Source organism: Sciurus carolinensis, chromosome 10 (assembly GCF_902686445.1).
Source record: "Sciurus carolinensis chromosome 10, mSciCar1.2, whole genome shotgun sequence".
NCBI lineage: Eukaryota > Metazoa > Chordata > Mammalia > Rodentia > Sciuridae > Sciurus > Sciurus carolinensis.
In genome coordinates this window covers 129,402,382-129,430,051 of record NC_062222.1, presented here as the reverse complement: position 1 = coordinate 129,430,051, position 27,670 = coordinate 129,402,382, and the positions used below count along the sequence as shown (strand labels likewise).

The 27,670-nt window shown below is 47.0% G+C and overlaps 1 protein-coding gene across 3 annotated transcripts in view; it reads right to left on the bottom strand.

The window, feature by feature from the left end:
* Window positions 1–274: 274 nt before the first annotated feature.
* Window positions 275–27,670, bottom strand: part of Prom1 (prominin 1) — a 124,070-nt gene continuing 96,674 nt past the window's right edge. For 2 of the 3 annotated variants that reach the window (XM_047567087.1, XM_047567089.1), the window contains exons 13-27: window positions 25,150–25,273; window positions 23,136–23,239; window positions 20,688–20,772; window positions 18,868–19,014; window positions 18,180–18,251; window positions 17,156–17,248; window positions 15,489–15,542; window positions 13,338–13,418; window positions 13,149–13,217; window positions 12,488–12,580; window positions 9,492–9,607; window positions 9,001–9,024; window positions 8,511–8,579; window positions 2,161–2,200; window positions 275–1,617 (exon numbers count right to left, since the gene is read on the bottom strand). In XM_047567087.1, the coding sequence (XP_047423043.1) occupies window positions 2,182–2,200; window positions 8,511–8,579; window positions 9,001–9,024; window positions 9,492–9,607; window positions 12,488–12,580; window positions 13,149–13,217; window positions 13,338–13,418; window positions 15,489–15,542; window positions 17,156–17,248; window positions 18,180–18,251; window positions 18,868–19,014; window positions 20,688–20,772; window positions 23,136–23,239; window positions 25,150–25,273 (1,150 nt within the window). In that variant the 3' untranslated portion in view covers window positions 275–1,617; window positions 2,161–2,181. The remainder of the gene's footprint in view (window positions 1,618–2,160; window positions 2,201–8,510; window positions 8,580–9,000; window positions 9,025–9,491; window positions 9,608–12,487; window positions 12,581–13,148; window positions 13,218–13,337; window positions 13,419–15,488; window positions 15,543–17,155; window positions 17,249–18,179; window positions 18,252–18,867; window positions 19,015–20,687; window positions 20,773–23,135; window positions 23,240–25,149; window positions 25,274–27,670) is intronic. The other variant, XM_047567090.1, reaches the window with a different exon arrangement.

Below are 27,670 nucleotides of genomic sequence, written 5' to 3'. Positions count from 1 at the left end.
GTTCTGGATGGGTCTTTTAGTCACAGAGAAAAAGCTGACTAAAACAAGGACCATATTCCACCGCTTGTGCGTTTGGCAGCAGGAGATACTGAAAAATACATTGGTAAAAGTTGCAAGAGTTAAGCTATTGAGTATTACAATCAGTTGGCTTAAATAACTGAAATCTTTAAATATGGGATGTGGAAATTAGGTTTTTGAAAAATAAGTTAGGGCAGGATTTCCTATAAAAGAATTCTCCACTATCTGGTCTCTCATGTACAGTTTAACAAAAATTCACTTTTGCACACAGATGTTTAGGAGTGTGTGTGTAGTTAGCCCATGCTGGGTGATCTGAGTGTAGATATTGCTGCTTAGACTATAAAGAAGCAGTAATTTGAGATCAGTAAAACTGAGGACCTAAAAGAGAGCTGACTTTGAGGAAGTGGGATGTTGATCCCAACTATGCATTCCCACTGTACTATGGGCACTGGGTGATGGAAAAGTAGTGAATAAACAGACAACCCCAGGCCACCTTCCATTGCTTAGAATTTGACAGTCTGGGTCTCTCAAGGAAGCAACACACGGACCACGTTTTCCAAGTCCCCTTTTATTGAAATGAATCAGGACAGTGATCAGGACATGAAGAACTTGGTAGAAAGCCTACATCTTGAATGTCATGACATTTCTGCTACTTTGGTTTGACAGTATTTCATTGCTTATCACTTTTGAAAAAGGCAAATCCAATGTGAATAAACCAAAACAGTGCTTTCATATATTTTTAAGGACAGAGCATGAAGGCTTTATTCATGTTGGACACCAGATCTAAGAACCATGACAGGGTCTTCCCCTGTTTCATTTTAGAATCCCCTCCCACAATAATCAGATGACATCCAGTTAATGCTCATCCTTAATCAGAAGATGCGATTCAAGTGGAGGCTGCACTCGGCGTCTGTTAAGATAGCTCTACTTTCTGACAAACAGCATTTCCTTCTCTCAAGATCTCTCTGTTTTGAATTTGCTAGTGTAGCAAAGCGGGGTTCCCTGTGAGTGCTTTTGCATTCTGTTCCCAAACACCGTGACCAATCATTGACAAAGCAAATGCAAATCCTTGGGGAAGCACATACTGTAGGTTTCACCTACTTATAGTGAATATGGATCATTTGCAACAGCACCAATAAATCAACCCTGACCCAATGGTAAGCTCATTTAGAAGAAAACCTTACAATACTCATTTTTTTAAAAAAATCCTGGCTGTGGTAAAAGGTATATATACAATCTACTATACACAAAATACATGTTTTCTGTAAACTGTAAGTGTCCAGCACACTCCAACTATGGAAGTCACTTAGAAACCCAGTATCACATCTGTTGGGCTGGTTGACATAGAAATGTGTCCCGACCCTTATGGTATGGTGTCTAAATAGAAATTCAGTGTAAAAAAAATAATAATAAGCGGGAGAGGAGATTATCCTTGAATAGTGATGGACACACAGACTATGAAGGTGACTGTGTTCATTCCTAACAAAGCTCTACCCCAGAGACCAACAAGCCCTCCTGAGTCACTGTGTTGCCACCAGAGCTCCTTCTGGATCTGGAAAGTTCAGCGGCCTGATTCTTTCCACGTTGTGCGTCTTGATGCTGAAACAAATGTCAGACAAACTTTAAGAAGTTGGCTTTGCATTAACCAAGCAACCACGAACACATCCTCCTGAATGGTCCCTAGGGGACCCCAGGGGAAACTTGTTCCAGAGGCCCTTGTCCTGCCCAACCTGATTTGTACGGTCTCATGATTTCAGTTTCTGAATTTTTTTTAAAAAAGAAAATGATCACAGAAATGTTTGTTGCAAAACAATGTTTTAAAATATAAAAATGTCTGAAGAACTCAAGGTACGTGTTAGTGCACCAATATCTAGTAGCTTAATTTTTATCTGTAAGGAAAAACTCATATTTTCATAATATATACGGCCATCACGTGTGTGTTTTTGTAAGTATATATCATACACATGATCATGTATGACATAGGCATGTACAGAGTCATAATTCATATAGACATATATAAATGACATTGAACTGTCTAACCTACACATTAGATTTTCCACTTAATACATTAAGATTATCTATGTTTTAATATTCTAAGAACTAACAAACGGTACATTATTTTACATGAAAGCATCAACTTACCTCAAGCAATTTCAACATCAGTTACTGATAATGTGATGGGCTAAAAGACAAAAAAATACAGAAATATAACACTTGCAGTGGCTGAGGATATATAGAGAGAGACCCACCACAGAACCAAGGCTGAAAGGGGTGAGGGTCAATACGCCAGACCAGCAGAAACCAGATCCCGCAGCAGATGGACTGCCCACCAGAAGAAGCAGGAGGCTGGCCTGGAGGACCAGAGACAGGAGCGAACGGCAGTCCTGCAGGGGCCTGTTTACCGCGAGTCACCATGCAAGCACGCCTGTGTGGCCCTTCATGGCTCTCTGGGTTAACCGTCATCAGTTGTCCTGTGCTGTCCTAACTTTCTCCACACTCGTGGCCTTGACAACCAGAACAGGGGAATACCAGGGGAGACCACAAACTCCCTCTGGTTTGGAACCCCCATCCCCTGTGATTTAGGGAATCACAGCCCTTCTGACCCTGCAGGATGGGCCAGGCACGGCAGCACTCAGACCCCCAGGGAGGGGAAGAGCACGGGAAGTGGAAGTCAAAGCCCCTGCATCAAACTGATCGTTGAACTTTGGAAACTACAGCTGCTTAGTCCTGCGTGCCTTTTCTCACTCTCCTTTTCTGCACTCAATAAACAAGCAAGCGCTGTCGAAGGGGCCCAGAGGTCCCTGGGGAAGGGTGCAGGCAGGGGCAGCTGGGTCTCCTGCTACGGCCCACAGCAGCAGCCCGGGCTGGACACTGGAAGGCCTGTGAGTTCTGGGATCATCTCTACAGAGTATCTGCATTTGCCCTCCTGAGCAGAGGGGTGCTGGGCACACAAATTGACCCGCTGGATTTTCTGCCTAGCCATGCCCCCTTTTGGGAACTCCAGACAAAACAACCCACCCTATTCTAGAAAAGGGGACGTTCAGGAGACTTCAGAACTAGGTAACAAGCAGCATGAACCCATTCAGCAACTGAAACTAATTCTGGAAGCTTCTGATGTGAAGGGGATGATCAGCCTTGACTGGGACAGTTGGAGGCCCTGAGAATTTAGGCTCTGAACTACAACTTCCTGGGCACCCACCACAATAAAATGACAAAGGAGGCCAAGGTGTGACAGCGGGGCACGCTTCTCCCAGAGCAAACAGGACGCTGAGGTGGCCCTCGTCAAGTCAGTGTAGAGCCACCCTCCAGATCTCAATCAGCACAGGCTCTGGCAGCCCCTCCCACAGACAAGAGGCGGCCCGTGGACAGAAGCTGCTTGGCGCTGTTGCACTTGGCGGCCTGAGGCCTGGAGCGTCACAGGGCCGAAGGGCCCCAAGCACCTTCCACCAGACCAGCATGGCCGAAGCATGTGTGGTGAGGGGCGGTGGCTACTCCCTCAGCGTCACCGGGGTCCATCTGCTCCCTCCTGCTGCCCCACTGGGCACTTCTACCTCGGTGTCCCTGGGACCCCCAGCAAAGAGCATACTCACAGCTCCCGCAAGGAGGAGGCCATGTTCACGGGAGTATCTGCTTGGACCCCGTGCTGTGGTCTTCCTCAACAAGGCTTTTTAACATTAAAAAGGACGAGTTCATATAAAACCCAGATATTCTCGTTTCCAGAGAAACTCAAGTCTGAGGCACCATTTGCCTCTTTTTTGTCCCCTATTCTGTCAACTCGGTGGTCATCAGAGCAAAGAATGGGAAAACTGTCAACTCCTCTGTGGTCTTTCCACCTCTGCTGAGGGAACCTGACTCAAACCCTGGCCTTCGGGAGAACAGAAGAAAGAACAGCTCAGACCTTAGTTGGCCCCTGACTGGGGACCTGGCACCTGGCGCCTGGGTCCTCCCGTAAATGGGAGGCGGCTGTGAAGGACTCAGAGGACTGTGCGGGATGAAGCCAGGCTGCTTAACACACACCGCTGCCCTCGAGACTCTGTGGATCAATGGGAAGCAATTTTTTTCTCCTAATCCTTCAGGCAGAGCTAGATAGGTTTGTCTCCACCAAAAACAAACCAAAGCAAAACAAAAAACCACAAAAGTCCCCAGAGGGTGAAAGTACGCAAGCTGTGCGGTGGATGGCCAGTGATCCAGGTGATCCACCTAAGGCCAGGGGCAGGTGGGCATCAAGGCCCTGGATGCCTCCCCAGATGAAACTGCCCCCGCTGCTGGGTGGGCTCTGGTGGGAGGCAGAAGCATCCCTGGAAGAAACTCCAGGCTTCTCCAGGCTCACAGGAAACCTGCTGCCTCTTTCTTCAGACAGAAGCAAACGACCAGTCGCAGAGCGGACAGTGGACTCATGGGAGGGTAAGGGCATATGAGTGTGTGTGAAGAAGAGATAACAAAGATGAGAGGGGAGGCGGGTGAAGGAGTTGATGAGACCGAGCTGGCCACTCAGAAGCCACATGGTTCCCCTGCAGGGGACTTTCCTGGGAGGCTCCCCAAGAACCAATAGTTAAACTGCTCTGGACTTTACATAAGCTGACCTGCCGAAGGCTTTTCTTAGAGGGCCAGGCAACTTCTCTGTGCACTGACCGCTCTGCTCCCAAACCTGGCTTTGTCCTGAGACGTGGCAGCATCTGAAGACTTCTGGTGTGAGCACTCATGGAACTCACAGCAACAGGAAGGTACAAAGGTGCTCACGTTTACCCAAACGGAAGGCCCACTGGGGTCTCCCACGGCACCTGAAGCCCCCTACCCACCAGGGTAAGCCTAGAAGCTAAGTGGACCTGGCTCGGCCAACAGGTTGGACAGACACATTTATCTTCTGAATACCTCTGGGTTCCATCGGAAAGGTCAGGGTAACAAGAAGATGAGATGGTCATTATTGTCATGAACCAAAAACCCTCAAGCAAGGGCTTACATGGTTCAAGGGTGAATATTTTATCCTTGTGACCTCAGAACCTGCTCCTGTTGTCCCCTTCTACAGATGAGGACACTGGTAGGCTCCAGGAAATGCCACAGCGCTTCCATAATGGCACAAGAAAGTGCAACACGATTTACCCCAACTCGGACCCCGAGACCTCCAGGAAGGTCTCAGTGGAGCAAAAGTGGATCCTAACATTCCTAGGGCTTCTGAGATGTTGCTCCCTCACCTTCTGAAAATAAATCAGCTCTACTGATCTGAAACTTCCCATGTTTCTTCCTTTACTGGTCCCAGAAGAGCAGACTGCCCAGGACACCTACCAGGGTTCCCCCACCTGCAAGGTGAGCTGTTCTGGAAGGAAAACCAGCCCTGATTCAACAGTTACCTTGGAAGGTGCTCCAGGGAAACCAGAGAGGTGGCAGCTAGTCTGTGGCATTTTTCTCTCCTTGAAACAAAGCATTTCAACCTGCTGTTGGGGTTGCACCACAGTATACAGAAAACAGAAACTTCAGGAGAGCCCAGGACTTCCAAGAGGAACACGTTCCGAGTTCTTTCCTTCAGGAATGTGAGGTGCTAGGTCCTTCGGGAAGGCAAAGTATTGCAAGCAGAGTCGCTACAAAACGTCCTCAATGGTACTTAGTACAACTTGGATGTGTCACCTATTTTGAATTTCAGCATTAACAACCCAGGATGAAATGTTCACCAGCAAGTGGGAAGGGGCACATATATCTGGACATCACCTCTGGCTTTTTCCTGTTTTCTATCATTATCATTTTCCCTTTTCTGTACGGCAAATGAAATCCAAGAGTTAGCAAGTCTTCTCATGTGCAATGACATGGGTAAAAGCTGGCCAGCAGGGACAGTCACACATGTCCCTTGAGCCCTTAGTTGAGGTGCACCTGTGCATCGAATGGGGACTCGGGTGCTGTCTTGTCTATGCTGGAGGCAGGTGTCTGCTCTCCTTTGCAGCAAAGGGCCCAGACAAGGCCACGACAGGATGGGTGACGGCAGACAGCTGCCTGTTCTCAGCAGTCAGCTCTGAGACCAGGTGTTAGTGAATGTCAAAGGTTTTGACGATCACTTCTAAATGGCAAAGGATTCATGGCAATATCACCGTGCTGAGAGGTTTCTGGGACCTCAGAGTCTGTGTTATCCACTTGCAAACTGACCCTCCCTTTTTTATATTTGTATTTTGAGACAGGGTCTCACTAAGTTGCTTAGGGCCTTGCTAAACTGCTGAGACTGACTTCAAACTTGTTATCCTCCTGCTTCAGCCTCCCAAGTCACAGGACTACAAGCTTGCACCACCACGGCCAGCCTGATCCTCCCTTTCAATCGCAAAGGAATCCTGGATGCAGCAAACTCCTCCAAGCCTCCACTCCTCAGGAAGCCATAAAGTTGTACCTTCCAGATTCCCAAAGGACTCACCAGTAGCAGTGGTAAGCATGGCCAGCAGAGGGCCTCCTGCTACCAGAGTCCTCAGGGCTGGCTCTGCTGCCAATTACACTGCCATTAGGCTTTGTCTTTCCTGGGCAGCCTGGATCCAAGGGGCTGAGGGAGGTGGGGGCGCAAAGTCTCCATTTTGCCCAGCGAAGGCAACACTTGGCAGGGCATTCTTTGCTCCAGAGGACCGAGGCTTCAGCAGGCCTACCTGGACTTCTCTTCCTTTTGCTATCACGGAGCCTCAAATACCTCGCATCCCAAACTCCATCTCAGCATTGTGACCAGAAGACCCGACCCAGGCTTGCCTCTTTTGCTAGAATCCTCCAAGCCAACTGTGACACTTCCAGGTACAGAGAGGACATTTAGAGACCTCACAAACAGGGCAAGCACCAGAGACCAATTCTACAAATTTAGAAAGTCCTAGAAGAACAATATAGATAGTTAAGAAGAACTCTACTTGAAGAACAATACAGATAGTTAAGAAGAACTCTACTCTGACCGTGAAATTCGAGTCCATAAATACTACCCTGTGAAAAGGGAGATCAGTATATAATACTGGTCACAGCACTGTCTACTCTGCCAGGAGGAGACAGAGCGAAGTGACAGGTGAATCAATCCTCAAACCCCTCACAACATAGCACTCTTGCAACCAAGTCCAACACAGATCCACCTTTTCTTGGAGGTAGCAAATGAGTTGGTGTCAATTTGCCATTTTGAAACCTTATTGTTCCTTTATTATTGCTATTTTTATTTCACTTCTGCTTTGGCATGAACATATGTGTCCCCCTAAAATTCATAAGTTGAGATCCTAGTCACCAAGAGGAGGGTATGAGGAGGATGAGGAGGTGGCCAAGCAACCCCAGTGAGCTGGCTCACCCCTTCAGCCACGGGAGGACACAGGGAGGGGTGCAGTCTATGAAAAAGCCAGGGAACCTGGTGGCACCTGATCTTGCACTTCCCAGCCTCCAGAACGGTGAGAAAGAAGTTTCTGTTGATTGTAAGTCGTCTAGTTTATAGTACTTCATTGTAGCAGCCTGGACACACAAAGACAATTCCCTTCCCCTTAAATGGCAAATTAACAAGAACAGTTTGGAAGTTTTTGTGATATTCAATATTGTAAATTGGGTAAACCTTTCACACCTCTGAAGAGACAAATTTAAATACCTTTCTAGTTCTGCTCCTTTTGAGGTCTGGCAAAGGTAGAGAATCAGCTGCTACTAGGCAACACTGCTTAAGATAAGGATGCACCTGTCTGGACTATATATTTATATACATAAATTTCTAGTGGGGAGTCCACACTGGGGGCTGCCCTGAACATGGTGACCTTTCAACTGGATTATCCCGTGGTGCATAGGCTTCTAAAATAAGGTGGATCCCCTGCACACTGATGTTAGACTCACTCCTTTGCACTTGAGGTACCCCTTGGGGGGCCAAAGAACACTGGTTTGGGGCCAGCTGTGCAGAGGTGAGAAGGTCCACACCCACTGAAGGGCATGACTTGATGCTGCCCTGCTGGCCCTTGCTCATCCTGGCCCCCTCTTCTCAGCAGACAGAGCCCTGGTAGACATGTACATCTCAAGTTTTAGTGGAACCTCAAAAGAAGACACCTGGCAGGTAATGCTCAGTTACTTAGTGAACATCCAGGATCACAGAAAGCGCCTGAAGTCCAGAAAATGTAAATTCATGGAAAGATTTTGGAGAAAAGGATGGAGTTCCATCTCTAGTTGATCATAGTTAATTTATTAGAAGGAAGGAAGAAAGGATGAATGAAGGGAAGAAGGGTAAATCTTGAAGACCAAAACCACTTAGTTTGATGCAGAGAAATGCTAAATGAAAGTGTGCATGCATGGAAACCATAATGATCTGGAGTTATACATAGCATTTTTGATTACACCAAATTTTAATTGCTGCACATTTCCATTGCTAAGAAGTTCACTGTAATTTCAAACTTACGGCTTCATGCAATGCTATGCAGGTCATGACTGGAGCTAGCCATCGACAGAGTATCAAGCAGAGAGAAGTAAAGGACATCAAGAGCATGCAGAGAACTACAGGGACACACATGCACTTCCAGACTTTTCTTTACCTTGTCATAACAGGATTGTGAACACCATATAAATGATCTTTATGATAACCATTATTACCATTTTCCATACTGTAACAAAAATAAATACACCAAAAAACACCATGTTATCTCTAAGATGAAGTGTTTGCATCATGGAGCACAAAGACAATGGAATGGTCATGAAAGGTTTGTGACAATTTGTTAAATCTGCAGAGAGGGCACAAGGGTATATCTACATTTTACGCCCTTCAAAACCCAAAGATGGAAACGATTTCCTTATGGCTTAGTAATTTTAACATGTAAAACGTGCATTCGTTCAGCAAGTATTTCTTGAGCACCTTCTCTGTGCCACTCCCCTTTTTAAGAGGTGTCACAATTTATTTTTACCTAGATGTATCTATTATTTTTATGTAATTTAAAGATGCTGTGAATGTAACTTCAAAATCTATCATAGGATAATAAAAATCCTCCCCCATCCCATATATGAATATAATTTTTTTAAAAGCCTTACTTTTTCATGGGTACAGTTTCAACACTATAAAATACAAAAAAGGAGAGACAACATTATTTAATTTCTTGTGACTACTTTGGCTCTACAGCTACATCCCCCACATTTGGACTCCCAAACGGATGTTAATAGGGCACATTCCAGAGAGAGACAGGTTGAGAAGATGAGTGAAATGAAAGCGAAACACACAAGATCACCAGACACACAGCCAAGGGCGGACTGCAGAATGGAGAGGAAAGTAGTAAATCAGTTATCATAAAGTAAAATGCCAAGTCCCCGGCAGAGAACGGCTGCAAAGGAGGAATGAGAAAGGAAGCTGAGATTAATTAAGAGGGAAAAGGAGGAACAGGCATTGAAACATTGGTAAACACAACCCAGGACTTACTAAAAAAAAAAACAAAGCCAGCTGCAGTCATCTGAGCTCACACTTCGCAGCTCATTGAAGACAGCACTACACAGACAATGACCCCGCCTTGGACAACCCCTGTACTTACTCTTCATACACATCCTCCGAGTCCATTCGGCGGTAGTACTTGGCCAGCTTTACAGCGATAATTAAAGCCGGAAGTAGAAGGAAAGTAGCTTTTCCTATGCCAAACCAAAACAAATTCTGGAGAGGAAAAAATGAAAGTTCAAATTAAAATAAAAAAATTAGATGCTCGAAGATGGGAAAATAACAGTTGCTTGGGGAAAATATGTGTCTTGCAATTTTTAAAAATGAACTTTCATTTTGTTCTTTAAAATCATCTGTGAACCTAATACAAACCATAGTCCAGTTTGTCTTTCTGAAAACTTTGCACAGATCCTATCATTAGATTTATTTGGCAAAAGATGAACAGAAGCAGCCAGCAGCGAAGCCGGGGTTTTACCTAGGACACTTCAGAACAACTCCAAGCCTCGCGCTCCCTGGGCTGCCCCAGCTGTCTAGCCAACAGGATGGCAGACGACAGGTCTGAGTCCAGATCCCTTCTATGCCATGTGAGGATGACTGATGAAACTTTCTGGCTTTGTTCTGCCTCTGAGCAGCAGAGATGCAGCGGCCTCAGCCCATGACACAATCGTGTCAACAAGACAAAAGCAAAGCTAAGCACATGCCAGGGTCACCAGGAAAGTACCATGTTTAATTTAACCCATCCTGACGGTTGACTAGAGGCTGAGTTCAACTATGTTTTCTTTAAAAAGCAAAATTAAAGTATTTAAAAAAAAAAAAAGTTGCCAATATTTGTAAGTCGGATCTCTCACATAAACCGGAATTTACGTCTTTTCTTGAAAAATCTGAGGTACAATTTCACACCCTGGACCCTTGTGCCTTGAAGAGGAGCATCTGTCCCCATTTGGGCACAGACTATGTCACCTTTGCAGGGTGACATCCCAAATCCCTCAACCTTACCAAATAAAGCAGCAACAGCTAACCGCAGTCAGTATAACCCTGTGGTTCACACAGGCTGGTCCCACTTCTGGCCGGCATCCTTGGTCGGCCTTGTAAGCCAGCAAATCCCAGGTTCCTGTGGAAGTTCAAGTCTGAGCCCTGCCTCAGGATAATGCTGCAGGACCACCTGAGCAACTCCCCCAGCCACCATGAGGCAGAAGGCAGCTGGGACACCAGCCACCGCCAGCCTGTCCCAGTCTGGCCAGGCATGTCTGCTTTGCTCCTGGCTGAGTTTGCTGCTCTATCTTGGTGGCACATCTCTGGCCTCCAATTTCCAGTAGATGTGTTCGTCCTTCTCTCCATGTTCTTTCATTCAAAGATTTCTGTTTTCAATCTCGTTTAGAGAGGCTTTAGAGTTTTCTGACAGCCACATCCTTTCCCTGGGAGCCTCCTCAATCCTCTGAGGGATGATCAAGATACTAAAGAGACATGGCGGCTAACCTGTGTCTATTTTGTGGGCGCAGTGTGATGCCCAGAGCTCTTCCTTGCTCCAAACCACCAGCTGCAAAGATCCAGCCTGTTACCCACCCCCAGCAGCCAACAGACCTCTCGTCTACCTGCCCCAATTATTTGCAGAGAGGCAACGAGAAGCTGGGTGATTTACCTGGTTGGTGATGGGAGGTGGGAAATGGACCAGGGAGAGGTCAATTCAGCACCAAGCAGGTGAACTCAGGACTTGCCTAATGAGGACTTCACAGAAGCCAGCAGCAAGGGCCGCCAAACACAGGGCAGACCGGGAAAGAAGGTACAAAGGGAAGTGAGCAGTCAGGAAGCCCTGGCCTAAATGCACCCAGCAGATGGACTCGTGAGCAGGGAACAGGCAAATGAAGAGAGAGAGCAATATGGAAGTACTGAGCCAGAGTTCACACCCTGGGCCAGTGGGGGGCACAGCAGCGCCCTCTGTTGGGCAGTTCAGTCTAGTGTGTGCTGCAGAGGTGGGATCATGGAGGTATGCACTCGTGTAATTCAACAGCAATTATGTTTCTCAGGAAAAGCATAGAATTCCGTGGGAATGTGGAAGAGGGATCCTGTATGTTTGGAAGATCAGAAAAATCCTTCTGGAAAGTAGATACATTTGAGCTGGGACCAGAAGGCCTAACAACAAATGATAGTTAACAGTTACAGAGTGTGTTACTGCTTCAGGGCTTTACACGTAACGTCGTTGACCCATCAAAACAGCCCCATTTAGGTGATGAAGCTCAGAAAATGTTAATAGTTTTTCAAAGTCAGAGCTCAGAAAGTGTAGAAGTGGAATTTGAGTTCAGAGTCCATGTTCTCAACCACTGTTACCAGATCTAGCCCAACGGGTAGTGGGGGGTGGGGAGAAGAGAGAAAGAGAGAGGGAGAGTGTCTCCAGACCAGAGACTGGGCATGTGCAAAGGCCCTGAGGTGGGAAACTTTGAAGAAGTGAAAGGAAATGAAAGTGTTTGAAGCACAGTGAGAACGGTAGAAATCCCTACATAATGAGGCCTGGGCGGGCAATACCCCATCTTGCAGGGCTAGCCTGTTCTCTGAAGGGCACTGGCCTTCATGGTAGCAAGGGGAAACCTCTACAGCACTCTGAGCAGAAGCCGCAAGAGGATCGACCACGAACAGAGTCAGTGCATGTTGAAGAGTGAACAGCGCCAAGCAATGCATCTGATATACCGGAACTCACCACCCCAGTGGTCACATGTCACAGGACTTTTAAAACAAAAATGAAGCCTGGATGTCAGCACTGGGGTTGTGCAGAAAGTCACGCTAAGAATCTTCTAGTATTAGCAAGGACTCTTCCTTTCCGATTGTTCCCAACAAGAGGAGTCTTCGTCACGAGTGTCTCCGACTTTAAGGGTAATTTTAGTAAGAAAGGAGGACCTGTATGCAGGACTTTGACTGTTTTAGTCTACTAGGTATCATAACACGCTGACCTAGATTCTAGATTTTAGGATTTCGGTTCTAAACCAAAACAAACCCAAGCAGAAAACTAATATTAATGAATACTGCTGTGTCTATTTCAATGAGGGGGGGAACAATCAAGATGGTGGGTTTAACACGTGTGATTTTGAAAGATGGAGATCTCACCAGAGGGTCTACAACGAAGCCACACAGAATCACTTTAATGGCAGAATCCATGGCGGTGGCCACGGGCTTGCAGGACACCATCTTCTCAGTGACCTATGGGGTAAGGGACATGGGAAAACTCTGAGCCAGCAGCTCACCAAACACCACAACAATCAGATCATTTTCTGTTGACCCATCTCACAGAAGGATCTGCCTTCCTCAGGGACACAGAGCTGACATGTAACTTGCACTAACGAGTCCCACAGGGTGCAGAACCCTGCTCTCCCTGAGCCTCGGTTTCCGGTTTCCTCAAATGCTATTTGGAACCAGGAGACCCACCCTTCAGGGTCGCCGTGAGAACTTCAAGGGCATACGACGCACGGCCTGCACAGTGCTTTAGCCTAAATTGTGAATTTGACCCCTTTGTTATGTGATGAAGGAAGTGAGAAGCAAATGGGGACCCCATGTGACAATGGTGTGCCCAGGGACAAGAGGGGAGCTAGGGGCGGAAGGAGTTCCCACCTGGGGGGCTGGTCTCAGAGGTCTTGGTCTCCGCACTTCAAAGCCCTCCTACTTCACTTTGGTCGAGTCACTGGTAATTCAATTTTATTTTCACCCGAGACAATGACCCTCTTAAGGTGTGACCCGCACCATGTATGTTCACAGAAGGTCCACTACTTACAGCCAGCTCCACCCACTGTAGGTAGTGTTCAAAATATCCCAGTATTGTTCTCCCATACTTCTTAGTTTCCTGGGAAAAAATCCAAGATTAGTAATGTCACTAAAATGATGAGAACATACTCAAACACTTAATTATGGGAAGCTCACAGGCCCATTTATCGATTGGTTTATTTTAAAAAAGAAAACTCACTTCCACAACAATGGAGGAAATATTGTTTGTTATGAAGTGCTGAACAGATTCCAAAGCAAACAGGATCTTGGTCACTTTCCCCTGGAAAACACAGCAGTAATTAGAAGGGGATCAAGTGACAGGGGGCTTTAATCAGACAAATTGAAGACCAATTCGAGTGCAGGTGTCCCCGGGAACATTGATTCCAAGAGCCCCTCGGACACCAGGTTCACAGATCGAGTCCCTCATATAAAATGTCACATAACTTACACGTACCATACTCTCCCATATTTACTTTAAGTCATCTGTAAATTACTTATAGCACCTGATGCCATGTAAATGCTATGCAAATAATCGTTATTGTGTAGGGAACAAAGAGAAGAGAAGGAGCCTGTGTACATTCAGTATAGAGGCCGTTATTTTTCCCAAATATTTTCAGTTCTGTGGTTGGCTGGACCTGCAGATACAGATCCCCTGGACATGGACAGTCAATGGTACTGGTGCCTCAGTCTAATGCCACCATGACCTGGCCTGGCCACCTGAGGGCAGGGGAAGGACAAGAGCCCAGAGCAAGCATTTGGGGGCCAGTGCTGGAGGGGGGCCTTCACAGGACTCCCTTTTTGGACAACTCACAGCAAGGCGGGCAGGAGGGTGCTGCTGGCTACCATTCTCAGAAGAGGTGGCTGATGGCTTCAAGAGCACCAAGCCAAGCACTTACTCAGGTGTGAGGATTTGCCTGCACTGTCATTCAGAGACAGCACTGTGGCCAACCTACATGATAGCTTGGTGCAAATCAGAAAAAGGGCTCCTTTGCCCAAGGTGCTGGGGGACACAGCCTGAGAAGTGGGGCATGACTGAGTCCTGGCCCCACTTGCTCCCTGGGCTGGGCCCCATGCATGCAACCCAAACCACATGTGCTGCTGCGCGCAAGGGAGCAATCAGCCCGTAGCCAGGAGGATGTTGCCAGCAAGGATGAACCATGATGAAGTGGCCCCAGTGATTAGAGGGGGAGGGACAGTCCTGGAGCAGAGTAACCTACACGTCTTCAGAGAAAGGGAGTCCTGGGACTGGTCCACTGAGAAAAGTGTAGGAAGGAGCACTGAGCTCTTGGGGCAGCCGAGCTGGTCAACAAGGAGATATTTTCTGAGTTGCTTGTTGGCACTTTGAGAACAAGATGACTACAACAGCCATGGAGCCCCTTTCTGTCTGTGGTCAGGGTGTCCTTGCAGTAAGCACAGCAACTGGTCCAGATGATTGACACCTTCCCTGGCACGACTTCCCAGGGCTTAGAATTGGCCCTCTGAATTCACAGATTTTGCATTTGGGGATTCAACTAATCTTTTTCTTTGGAAAAAAGTATACTGAACGTGTGTAAGATTTTTTTCCTTATTACTATTCCCTAGACGTCACAATATAACGACTATTTATATAGCATTTGCACTGAGTATTTTAAGTGGTCTAGAGATGACTTAAAGTATATGTGATGTGCAGAGGTTATATACAGATATTATGCCATTTTATGCAACAGACTTCAGCACTCATGGGTTCTGATATCCATGGAGGGTCCTGGAACCAACCCTTCCCCCACTGAGGGACAACCGTACTTCTCTGCCCTGACCATCGTGATCACTGGTGAGGCCATGTGACTTGCTTTGGCCAGGGGAACACAGGCAAAGTGGAGTGTGCTGGTCCTAAGGAATGTCTTAAAACACAACCTGTGTCCCTGTCATTCCCCAAACTCACGTACCCCTGAGAGCACGTGAGGTGGCCAAGACTGTTCCTTTAGGCTGGCTCTCTAAGTGGGGAGGTAAGTAGAGCAGCCTGTGGGTGGCCCAGCAGTGACAGAATGTGGAAGAAGTCACTGACCCTTGATGCTTGTTTGTGAGGCAGCAATTGGTCTGTGAAAGCAACCCACGTTACCTTCTAAGTTTCTAAATGGATGTCACCCATGAAGTCAGCCTGCTAGGTGGGGGGGTGGAGGGTGGGGTGTCAGCATTTACAGAAGCACTTGTAGTGGGGACATGGTAGGAAAATCCAGTTGGGCATTTAGAATGGGTACATCACTAAGACTTTCTTTAAAATTTAAGTACTTGTAAAAATCAGTGTCTCTGAAATTCTATGCACAATATTTAATAACAAAACCCTAAGACAGAAAAACAAGATAAATCTTACTGACAGTCCCTTGCTCGTGTGTTTAAGTATCTTGATCTTTTGTTGTAGGTTGTTCTGGTGAAAAAACAGAAAATATTATAAAACTATTAAACAAAGGAGCAAGAACACATGGCTCATGTCCTCCCTGTACCCCCAACAAGACAGCCATCAATCTGATCTTACATTGCAAAGCCTTCATTCTAGAAAAACCAACAGGCACAAGTAATGATGTGTACCTTCCAGGCGGTTGGGGTAAGAAATCAGGATAACTGTTGAAGAGCTTGAAAGGGCCACGAATCACATGCAAGGTGCACATGAAGCCCCTTTGAACTGGTTTGATCCAAGTGGAAGGCTTTCAAACAGCCTGCCTGAGAGTGTGGCATTCCTGAACAGTTAGGTCAGGGTGGCAAACTTAACCTATGGAGGGCTGGAGCGTAAATACTTTGGGCTTTGTGGGCAACGGCCTGTCCAGGAACTCCACTTTGTCCTTAGAGCCAACAGCAGACACAGACAGTTTGTAAATAAGTGGGCACCACTGTGTTCCAATGAAACTTTGTTTACACAAACTAGGAGCTGGCCGGATTTGGCCCACAGGTGTAGTGTGCTCATCTCCATATCTTTTTGTGGACAAGTCAGCCTCTGAAAAGGCCGAGGGGTCCTGTCTGCTAGAAGAGAAGCTCCTTTAAGGACAATGAAAAGCAGCTTCATATGTTCACAGATTTGTTCTGGGTCTGAACAGGGATAACAGACCATGGAGATGCCCGTGGCACACAGGTAAGTCAGCTCAGTAGAAGGACTCCCCATGGAGTTAGGGAGTCAGACAAGGGAAAAGAAGAGGGAGACAGAGACAGAGACAGAGGGAAAACCCCCTCAGGAAGGTTCAAATGTCAGAGGGCGTGGACATAACACGCTTCTCCAGACTTGATCAACTAACCCAGGAACCCAGTTTCCACACCGTTCTCCCCTTGCGAGCTGCAAGCTGCGAGCATGACAAGTGTAACAACCGCGAGCATAACAACAACTCCTCGACCTCTGAGTCCTCTGAGGTCAGAGGTCCAACATCTCCACCAACCAGAGCATAGCAACGCAGGGATCGTTCTCCCCATGCTAATTTCTCATTTTGTAAAATTCTATTTTTAGATGGGGAAACTGAGACACTATCACAGGCAGGTGCAGGTCTTCCTGGCTCCCTAGTCCTTGTTCTTCCTCTGCTACAATCCTGCCTTGACGGTCTCAAGCAAGGAGGCCAGGTGGGAAGGGATGGGAGTGAGGGGAAAGGCAGCAACAGCTGTCAAGACGGCGACAGAGTGGAGAGGCGCGGGACGAAAAGCACCGAGCCTCACTTTCAAGGCTTTCTAGGTGGAGTTTAGAGAAAAAGAACGAGAGGAGATGTGATGAGTGAGTCCAGAGCGAAATGATCGGCACCATGCCAGAAGCCCAGCCTGGGAGGGCCTTAGCAACAATGGAGACCAGAGCAAGAAGCGGGGCCCAGCACAGAGCCAAGGTAACGGCAAAAATGAGCTTGGGGATGGTGCACTTTAAGCTTTGTGCTCCTCAAGCCCAGCTCAATTTCTGAGGCCAAGGCCAGCTGGATGAGACCTCCCTGTGGCCTCGGGCTGGATCTAAGTCCAGGAGGTGCAGCCGATTTCGCTCGGGTCACTGGAATACCATGGGGAGCGGACGGTTACCTCTGTCTGCAACATGGGAACCACTTGATGCTCATGAATTGCTCTGATAGTTCCTGCATTTGCCTTCATGGACTCTTTTAACTCTCCAGGGGGCTACAAAGAGAAGAGAAGTCAAGATCGACTGCGTCCTTCCAGACCCCGGCAGCTGACACGTAAGCACGCGGCCCTCCTTGGGCAGTGGAGACCATGGGTGGGCACAAGGGCTGGCTGAAAGGGGCGGTACCAAAATGCCCTGCTTCAGATCAGAGAACCACGGGCTCCCAGCCCGACTCAGGAGCCCTTCCTGAGAGCCGGAGGCTGGGTTCCCTCTCGAGTGCCTCAAGAGGCAGAGCCACCGTGGTTTCTGTGTTACAGATGAGGAAACCAAAGTTCAGCTGAGCACTTTATATTGAACCCATGCTTCAGTGGGGTTTGGCCTACTAACTGTAGGAGAACCCCATAAGTACTACTGTCCTCGTTTGCCAGATGGGGAAACCGAGGCACAGAGGGTTGAAATTCCTTGCTCAAGCTTCTACCCTCAGAAAGAAGCTGAGTCAGGGTTTAAAGCTGGGTTTTCCTCCAAAGCCTGGGCTCCCATCACCATGGTCTGCTGCTACTTGGCAGGGGCCAGTTGAGGCCATGTCGTCACTGAACAGCAGAGGCACGGATGAAGTGGAAGCCGTGGGCCCACTGGTGCCTCTGCCCTCCTCGGTCACTTATTGCAGCAAAGCAACTCCTGGGGCTTCTCCCTTGTCTTCAGTTACTATTCCCTGCGCCACGGGAAGGTGACGTGCATACGCACCTGTGCTCACACGGGGGGTCTGAGGGTGAAAGAGTCCGTGGGGATGAATATGGGCCCGGGGAACTTTCAGAACATGCGGGTCGCATGGCAATGGCTGCCGAGGGGACTTTCCACGTGCAGGGGCGAGGCGTTCGACAAGGCCGAACTCACTCATTCAGGAGCCTCTGCAGTGGCTTCCTGGCAGGGACACTGACGTTTGACATCCGCACTACTACAGCACTTATCTGGACTGTTCAAACTCACCAGATGGTCCGCTTTTGCGTCCAGTTCATAGGAAAAGGATAAAAGATTCACTTTCCCAGGGGATTTTTTACTCTACAAAAGAGGTTAAGAAATTTGCGTTATGGGATTTTTTTAAGCCTTAACAACTTCTAAGAGGCAACTGATTGAGCATGGGTCTGTGGGCATAAAATACAAAGGAAAGGGAGAAACTCCTCCATAGGTGACACCTGCATTTCCATTTATACACATTATTTCTATTCAACAGTGGAAAAGAATGAAATGCTGACGCATGCTAAAACCTGGGCAAACCTCAAAAACACGCCACGTGCATGAAGCCAGATCCAAAGGCCTGCTCTTGATGATTCCAGTTACACAAAACATCCAAAACAAGTGAATTCACAGAAGTGGAGCACAGATTGATGGCTGCCAAGTTTGGGGGAACAGGGAGCAACTGCTCATGGGCACAGCAATTCTTTCGGGGCCATGAAAATGTTTTAGAATGAGATAGAATTAAACGGTGTAACACTGTGAACACACTAAATGTCACCAAGTTTCTCACTTCAAAATTGCAAATTTTATGCTATGCGAACCTCCTCTCACTTAAAAAATACCAAAAAAAAAAAAAAAAAAAAAAAAAAAAAAAAAAGAAATACATACATTCGATGCTCTACTTTCTCCCAAAAGATCACACATGCCATGCGGATGATACCTGAGCCAAGTAGGTGTTGTACTCTATTTTGTCGATTCCACTATTAGCGAAGTCCTGAATGATTTTACTTCCTGCCTCGTCCAGAAGAACAATGCCATGAAGTTTAACATCCATATTTTCAAATCGACTGTTTATGTTGCCAGTGTGCTGATGAAATAAGCGTTGGAAACCAAGTCGTTACTCTCCAAGAATGTGGAGTACTTAAAATGATTTAAAAGGGCAATAAAACTATGCAGGAATATGCACACGTATATTAACACATACACATACATACACATGAATATGTGTGTGTGTGTGTGTGTGTGTGTGTGTGTGTGTGTATTTGCTGGGATTTCTTCCTCCCCTGCCCCCCTGGCTTCTTCCATCCTGTGGCAAGCACTCTTCAAGGAGGTAAAGTGCAAAGCAAAGTAAGATCTCATCTCCCCTTCAGAGACCCCAAAAGGAAGAGGCTGTGTCATAAGAGGGGCCCACGATCTCCCTCGGGGCACCAGGGAGAGAGGAGCTCAAGAAAAGTGACAGGGGGCACAGAAGGCAGAGAAGAGGTGGCTTTTGGATCCCTAGGCTTGACCAACAGGGACGTTGAAAGGGACGCGTCACACAGGCAGTCCAGGCAGGGATCGCCCTGCACAGAGCTGCGCAGGAGGATGACACGGGGGACATCTTCTGGGAAACAGTGTTTAGTTACTTGGGCAAAGGTCATGGGAATGTGGTGGCTGACCTGGGGTTGACCTAGTAGCCCCCCGGTAGTTCCAGAAGGCATGCAGTGCCTCCGTGTCCCAGGTGACACTTGCAACTGTGACCCAGCACAGCACAAGGAAGACAGCCCATGGTGTGATGGGCAAAGGGGGAGAGGGCACCTAATTAGGATTTGGTTACAAAATTACATTTTATTTTTGGACAATAAGCAGTATTTAGGGGAGATAATCAAAACAAAATTCATATACAGCTTTTGAAAAAAGTTCTTTACATTTTAAAACTGTCATCATGACCCCATGGTCCCCTACTGGCCTTCCAGATGCCTCGGGGAGCGAGCTGTAGGACCTGGTGAATGCTTGCCTAAGTCCTGCCTGGAATCTGCTCCCATTCTGGAAGCCCAAAAGTAAGAGGATGAGATTCTTCCCTGCACAACTGAGAAGGCCAGAAGAGGCCCCCAGGTACAGAGTGGCACGGTCTGGGTTAACGACCAGAGCGCGAGACGGGGACAGTGGAGACTATTGCTTTCTTCTTCCAGCATGTGCTGGACTGGCCTTTCTCTGAGTCTTAAGACTCCAGACTGAGGCGTGGACTGAAGCAAAGCGGGAGAGAAAGTCATTCTATCTGGCCTGCTTCCATCCTTTCTTCTTGCCAAGGGCCACCAAAGCTCAGCAGAGTCTCCCCTGCAGTCCTGGGGTCGCAGTGTGATTGCAAGGAATAAGGACGCTATGGTCTGTACTTCCCAGTCCTAGGAGCTGTCGGAGAAGGGGTGAGGGTCTTGGAGAACCAGTCTCCCTGGGAAGCAAGTGGGGGTTGCCCTCATGGGAACCTCTACACTGAGTGAAGTGGACTCTCTCCCTGGGACACACCCTAAATGAGGGCCCTTGGGGGGGCTCTTGAATATTCTATAGAAAAACTCAAGCTGCAAGAAAGACAAGTGGTTGGGGGTGAGAAAAATGTTCTGAACTGGGTAAAAATGAAGATTATATAACACTGTGAACGTATTAAATGTACCTTTAAAATAGCTTATTTTGTCTTCTGCAGATTCCACAGCAATGTTAACAAAAAGAAAACAACTGGATTTAGTAAAACAACATGTCAGCTCAGAACTGGTTCTCAGGACTCACCTTCTGAATGTCGAGACTATCACTGATGTTGAAGCGGTTCTCGAGTCGAAATGTGGAGTAAATTCCTCTACTGTTTTTGCAATCGCTATGGGAATAAACACAGAAATCACGACCCAGAAAAGCAGCGTGGCGACCTCTGTCCATATCTGAGGATGAGGGGGGAGGCTGACTGTTTCTTGCTGTGTGGCCTGTGAACTAAGCAGGTTCTGGGTGTCACCCACAGCCACGCAAATAGCTGGCACCTGCCACACCTGACTTCTTTCCCTCTTTTGTTAGCATCCAAATTCTGGAACAGATACAATAGCACTGATGAATATGTCCTTGCACCCGTCCTTTACACTGTTGCCTGTACTGCTGTGGACAAATTTACAAATTGGGAAGAAATAAATTCTCATTTTAAAAAATACAAAAATGATACTCGCTAGAAAGATGTGCGAAGGTCATCAGGGGCTTCCCTAAGAGATTCTCTCAAGTCCCTGCCAAGAATATTTCCCCTTCATATTTCCAGGGATGGGCTACATTGACTGAATATATGCTTGGACATCTATTCTAATGGTGAGGATGGTGACAGGGAGGGGCCCACAGACGTCCAGACCTTCGGTGAGGTTTGCCCATGAACCGAATCTGGCCACCTGGGTGAAGCAGCCTCACCTCTCCATGCCTCAATCCCACCTTTAATACGGGAAAGTGCCTATCTGACTGAGCTAAGGAGGACAGGGCTGGTTGGATTCATATTCCTATAGCACAGAGGGTCACATCCTGCCCAGGGTGTCTTCTTTGCTACAACAGCTAGTGCCCTCTGCCCCTGAGCCGCAAATTGCCCACATTCCCAGGAGGTTGATACCAGCTTCAGCCACCAGGTGGTGCTGTTGGAACCCAGAGCTCCATGCACCAACAGAGGAAGTGGAGAGTTCTGCAGGAGCCAGTCACAAAGAGCTGCAGGCCAGGAAAGATGCTAGGCCTCGCCTCCCATCCTAGGGATGGTGAGCAGGTTGAACTGAACGCAGAAGCTCCAAGGGGTTGATAATGTCTGCTTACAGCTTGATATTGGGAAGACCCTGAGACTCCCTGGGTTAAGCTGAAGACTACAACTGATTAGCAATCTGAGTAGAGGCAGAAAAGGCTGGGTGCATGTGACCTCAGCCAGTGGCAGTGTGGAGCTGCTGACATGGAGGCGGGATGTGATCTGTGTGGTTGGGTCATATCACATTCCCAGACACCTGGAGGATGGAATGGAAGCTGCAAGCAGGGAGAGGAGATAGATTTAAGGAAGATTTAGAAGGTCAATTCAAATCGCCTGACTATGACCTTATTGTCAAGGAGAGGGTGTCCCCCTCTTTGGAGATACAAAGAGGCAAATGACAAAAATGTTAAAAAAAAAAAAAAAAAAAAAGGAGCTGGGTGCAGTGGTACATGACTGTAATCTCAGCCGCTCAGGAGTCTGAGGCAGGAGGATCACATGTTCAAAGCCACCCTCAGCAACTTGGCAAGACCTTAAGCAACTTAAGTGAGACCTTGTCTCAAAATTATAAAAGTAAGTAAATAAAAAGGGCTGGGGATGTTGTTCAGTGGTTAAACACCTGTGGGTTCAATTCCTGGTACCAAAAAAAAAAAAAAAAATTTCGTTATAATCTATGGCACATCACCATTGCAGTAGGCAGGACCTTAAAGATTCCAGATGGTTTTAAAAGATTTAGAGAAATCTGTGTATCAGATAGGAGCTGAAATGTGCTACCAAGCATTCTTAAGTGTCGAAGATGGAAGAATGTGTGCTGATGAATAATCATAAGAACAGGTGTTTTGGTATGTTTTATTCCGTTTTTGTGTGTTTTGTTCCGTTTTTGTGGTGCTGGGGATTACTCCCAAGGCCTCGCACACTAGGCAAGTGCTCTCCCACTGAGCTGCACCCCAAGCCTGTTGTCAGGTTCTTATGAAGTGTGGGATACTGTTCTAATCTTATGTATCTCACTGGACCCTAAGTGACCCAAGGTGAGATCCCTATTGTCATAATCCCTATTGAACAGAGAAGAAGTAGAACTGCCCAGGGTCACAGGCCTCCAGCAGCAGAGACAGGATGGGAGCCTAGGTGGCCTCACTGCAGGACCAGCCCTGGACCTGAATGTTATTATCACAGCTGTGATTTGGACACATTCACTGATTCTCACAGGGTCCTGTTAGTGCAACATAGGGTCACCCTATCCAGGGAACCCCAAAGACACCTGGAGAGAAGGGCCTTAGACACCACCATCTCCAGGTCTCAAAGGCTTTCAGGGAAGGATTCTCTTTTTGGCCTCATTTCTATAATCTTGCTATGACTGGAGGATAGCTTAGCTCTGAAACCGATAAGTCTTATGAGTAAGGTAAAAAGAAACAATTTGAGAGCAGAATTCTCATTCTGGAAAAACAAACATTTTAAATAGCAAAACCTAACAATGCAATTATCAATACCTGTAAATTTGTTCAAAAGTGAGCTCGATATCTGATTTTTTAAGAACCATGCCAGAGACGTAGTATTTCCAGTTCTTATTTAGTAAGTAGGGAGTATCCAAAATCTAGAAAAAAGTATTAAAAACAGTTTTACATTAACATGCATACAAATAATAAAATGAATATTCTGCAAATTCTTTTATAGATTTTTTTTTCATATCACAATACTTCTCATTAATCTTGAACTTAAAACTAGAAAAGAATAGTGTACCTGGAATAAATCAATTGACGACAGGGTAGCATCAATCAGAATCATGGAAATTACTTTGAGAACTCAACTTTATTTAGTAGACACATTAGAAATGAGAATAAAATAGAGTATTTGATTGAGAATAGCCAATATAAAGCCATGAAGCAGGGACCCAACTTTTCACTACTTCCCTCTGGACATAATGAATGAAGACACACATGCCCTCTGACTCTGGACCACATATATTTATGTGGTCACATGTGCCTGATTAGAACAGAGTGAGAATCCCTTATCTGAAATGTTGGGAACCAGAAACAGTTTAACATTTCAGATTATTTTCTGATTTTGGAATATCTGCATGTATAAAATGGGGATAAAATACAAGTCTAAACACAGAATTCACTTGCTTCACATACTCCTTATACATAGAGTTTGAGGGTAATTTTATATTCAATATATTCAATAATTTTGTGCATGAAAAGTTTCATGGCATAAAATATCCCCCTTGTCAGATTTTGGAAAATTTCAGATTTTGGAGTTTTAGATTAGGAATACTCAATCAGAATAAATGATTTTGAAATATCCTCTACTTTAAAAAAATTACACTTAAGGATTCAACACTGCACAGGAGATAATGAATCCTGATTTGATGTCTTGTTATTTTTTCATTAAGAAGCCAAATGGAGAGAACGTGATCATCAATCAACTCAATTAAATTTCTCTTGACCAACTGAACTGCCAAACACCATGAAAAGTGACTGCCTTTGTAGTTATTTACTGATTTCATCTCACCTGATTTGAGATGGAAAATAAACATGCAATTAAAAAAGGAAATAAAAAGACATTTTAAAAATCAGAATTGGCTCATTCTTAAAAAAAAAAAAAAAAGTCACTCTGGAGACGAACACTGGGAAGTCTAAGTTAGAGGCCAGACATGTAGACAAAACCTTATTAATAAAGAACGTGCAGCTACCAACTGCGCCACCCCCAAGAGTCCACGGAAGCTGGTCTTAGAGGGAAAAAGTGAAAGTTGAATTCCATTCCTGACTGCCCATCATATATCCACCTGGGACAATCCTCTGCCATGAGGTGTACTTTATTAGCCTCTTTCACTTCAAATTTAGGGCCATGAACCACCTGCCTGGATATCTTTGTCACTTGGGAAACTCTACAGTGTCAGAAACCTCCAGAGTGGGGAGGGGGGAGGGAGGAACCTTGGAGTTTATCTCCTGATGGTCTCAGACTCCTTTGGAAACAACTGCTAAGGAGAATTGTACTCTCTCAAAATATTACAATCCACATTGATGCATAAGTCTTAACTCCTGGAACTGACTTCATTTACAATCAGAAAATGAGAATACTATTATAGTACTATGTACCCATCTCTGTGTGTATATGGCTGTGTGCTTTTTGCTCTTGCAAACAGAATCTCAACTCATTGAATTAAAAGCAAACTACTCAGCCAGGCACAGTGGTGTATGCCTGTAATCCCAGTGGCTAGGGAGACTGAGGGAGGAGGATCTCAAGTTCAAGGACAGTCTCAGCAACAGTGAGGCACTAAGCAACTCAGTGAGACCCTATCTTTAAATAAAATAGAAAATAGGGCTGGGGATGTGGTTCAGTGCTTGAGTGCCCGAGTTTAATCCTGGTAACCTCCCCCCCCAACAAAAAAAAAAAAAGCAAACTACTCATGTTTTTGCACTGCTCTTGAAGTAACCCATAAGACATGGAGAAACCCAAGTGTCCATTCCAGTCTTCCCACAATGAGTAGAAAAGTATATTTACCCGGAATAACTTCCTGTTTGCGTAAGGTTCGCAGACGAGTTTTTCCACATTTACACCAATGACAAAAGAAACAACCACGAGGATCATGACTATCCAGCAAAAAAGGAAACTCAATCCAACCCCACTGGAAAAAAAAATGCAAATAAAGTTAGTAATTCTGCAAGGAATCAGCCCATATTACCTACCAGTGCTTACTACCTGGTCAAGGTTCAGAGTGGACCTGGGGTCCTCAGCATTGTGCAGGTTAAACAGATCAACCCACCCAGGAGTAAAGAGGGACGTGGTCAGCACTGCGGTCTTTGGTCCTTGGTAGACTGTGGCCTGCTCGCTGTCTAGCACGATGGGGCAGAACCTGGGCTCTGGAGGCAGTTGAGAACCTATCCTTTCTGCAAAGGATACGGTAGGTTGAGAGACTCTAAGCAGGAAGTGTCCCCTTGAGGGTCTGAAAGGGGCCAACATAGCTCTGCATCCACAGGAATGGTGGAGAACGGTGTCAACAGCAGCTCCGAGGCCAGGAGGGGTGAACTGAAGGGGCCTGGGAAGGACACAGCCTGGTTTCTCTGGGAAGGAGCGTGCTCTTGGTGCAGGGGGGAGGATGCCTTGGACAGGTGTCAGTCAGAGTGGACATTGCTGGTGTAGAGAAGCCAGTGGATGAAAGAGATACAGCGTAGGAGGCAGAGGCAGAAAGAAAAGATAAAGGTGAGAGGAGTTTCAAGATGGCGGCCTAGAGGGCGGCTGCATTTCATGTTGCTCCAGGACACAGGATTCAAAAGAGGAGATAGTGAGAGACTTGGGACCAACTCAAAGCCGCCGGGTGAGTCTCTCCCGTTGGGGAGGCGTCCCGGATGGGGCGGTAGCCCCAGGACGCAGGGAACTTTGTGAAGCAGAGTTGCTCGGCGAGACGGCCCTCCCCCCGCTGGAGCGGTAAACACGGACAACTGGGATCATCGTAGAGGAGGCGGCTCAGCACAGCGCTTGGACTCGGAGCAACCACTGGGGCTCCGGGCGGCTGCCTGAGGAGGAGCTGCGTGGTGAGCTGTTTAGACTCAGAGTAATCGCTTCTGAACACCGGGGGGTTGCCCGGAGGAAGAGGAGAAGCGCGGTGGGTCGCTTGGTCTAGGAGTGACTGCATCAGAGCCACAGGCAGTTGCCAGAGGAAGAGGCGAGTGGTGAGTTGATTGCACTCAAAGCGACCGCTCCTGAACACCGGTGGCCTGCCTGGAGGAGGAGCGCGGTGGGTCATTTGGTCTCGGAGCCACCGCCCCTGAACACCCAGGGGGCTACCCCGAGGAGGAGGAGGAGGAACAGGGCGGGTCACTTGGGCTTGGAGTGACTGCCTAGGGCTACAGGAGGTTGGCGGGAGGAGGAGACGCAAAGTGAGTTGCTTGGACTCCTAGTGACTGCGTCGGAAACCGGGCTGCTGTCCGGTGGAGGAGGTGTGTGGCGGGTCTCTGGGTATCGGAGCTATTGTACAGGGCTCCAGGTGGCGGCTCAGAGGAGGGGCCGCATAGCCAGGCGATTAGGTGCAGAGTAGGGTCCCAGGAGCTAGGTGGCTTCTTGCTGGAAGAGCCGCACAGAGACATGCCTAGGGGCGGAGCGAAGTTTCCAGGACTGCGGGCAGATTATCTGGGAGAGGCAGCCTAAGGAGACTCGCCTGTGGAGGGTGAGGCTCCCGGCCCAGGAGGTAGGTCCAGGCCCCTGGGAACGTTGCAGAGGAAGACAGCCCAGCCCAGGCAGTAGTTGTAGATTGAGGGGAACCTCTAGGAGGGGAACCTCTAGGATGGGAACTGACCAGTGAGACGTTCCCACCCAGTGATTCTTCCCTACCGGGAGAGGTTTTCCCACAGGGATGGTAAAACCAGAGACACAGGCACAAACAGGACTTGCCTCAGCCCGCAGCCTAGTTCCCCGTTGGATGACCATTGGTCAATAAGTGGAGACACCTCTGACCACTAGCAGGGAATATACGCCACCTGAGGGCCACCACCCTAGAGAGGCAGCTTCTTCGTGGAGCTCCGCATTATCAACTTCCTCCAAGACTTCAGGCTACTGAAGGATAAGAGGTGATATACTAGCAATCTTCAGGGACATTATAAGTCGATAGAGGAAATCTGCAATATCTTAATGACCCACTGATTCCTGAACAATATGAGAAAACAAGGGAAGAAAATGCCCCAAACAAATCTAGATGTTACATCAATAAAATCCAATGACAGCATGGCAGAAGAAATGACAGAAAGGGAGTTCAGAATGTACATAATTAAAATGATTAGGGAAGCAAACGATGAGATGAAAGAGCAAATGCAGGCATTGAATGAACGCACCAATCGACAGTTAATAGAGCAAATTCAGGAAGCAAAAGATCATTTCAATAAAGAGTTAGAGATATTGAAAAAAAACCAAACAGAAATCCTTGAAATGAAGGAAACAATAAACCAAATTAAGAACTCCATAGAAAGCATAACCAATAGGATAGAACACCTGGAAGACAGAACTTCAGATATTGAAGACAAAATATTTA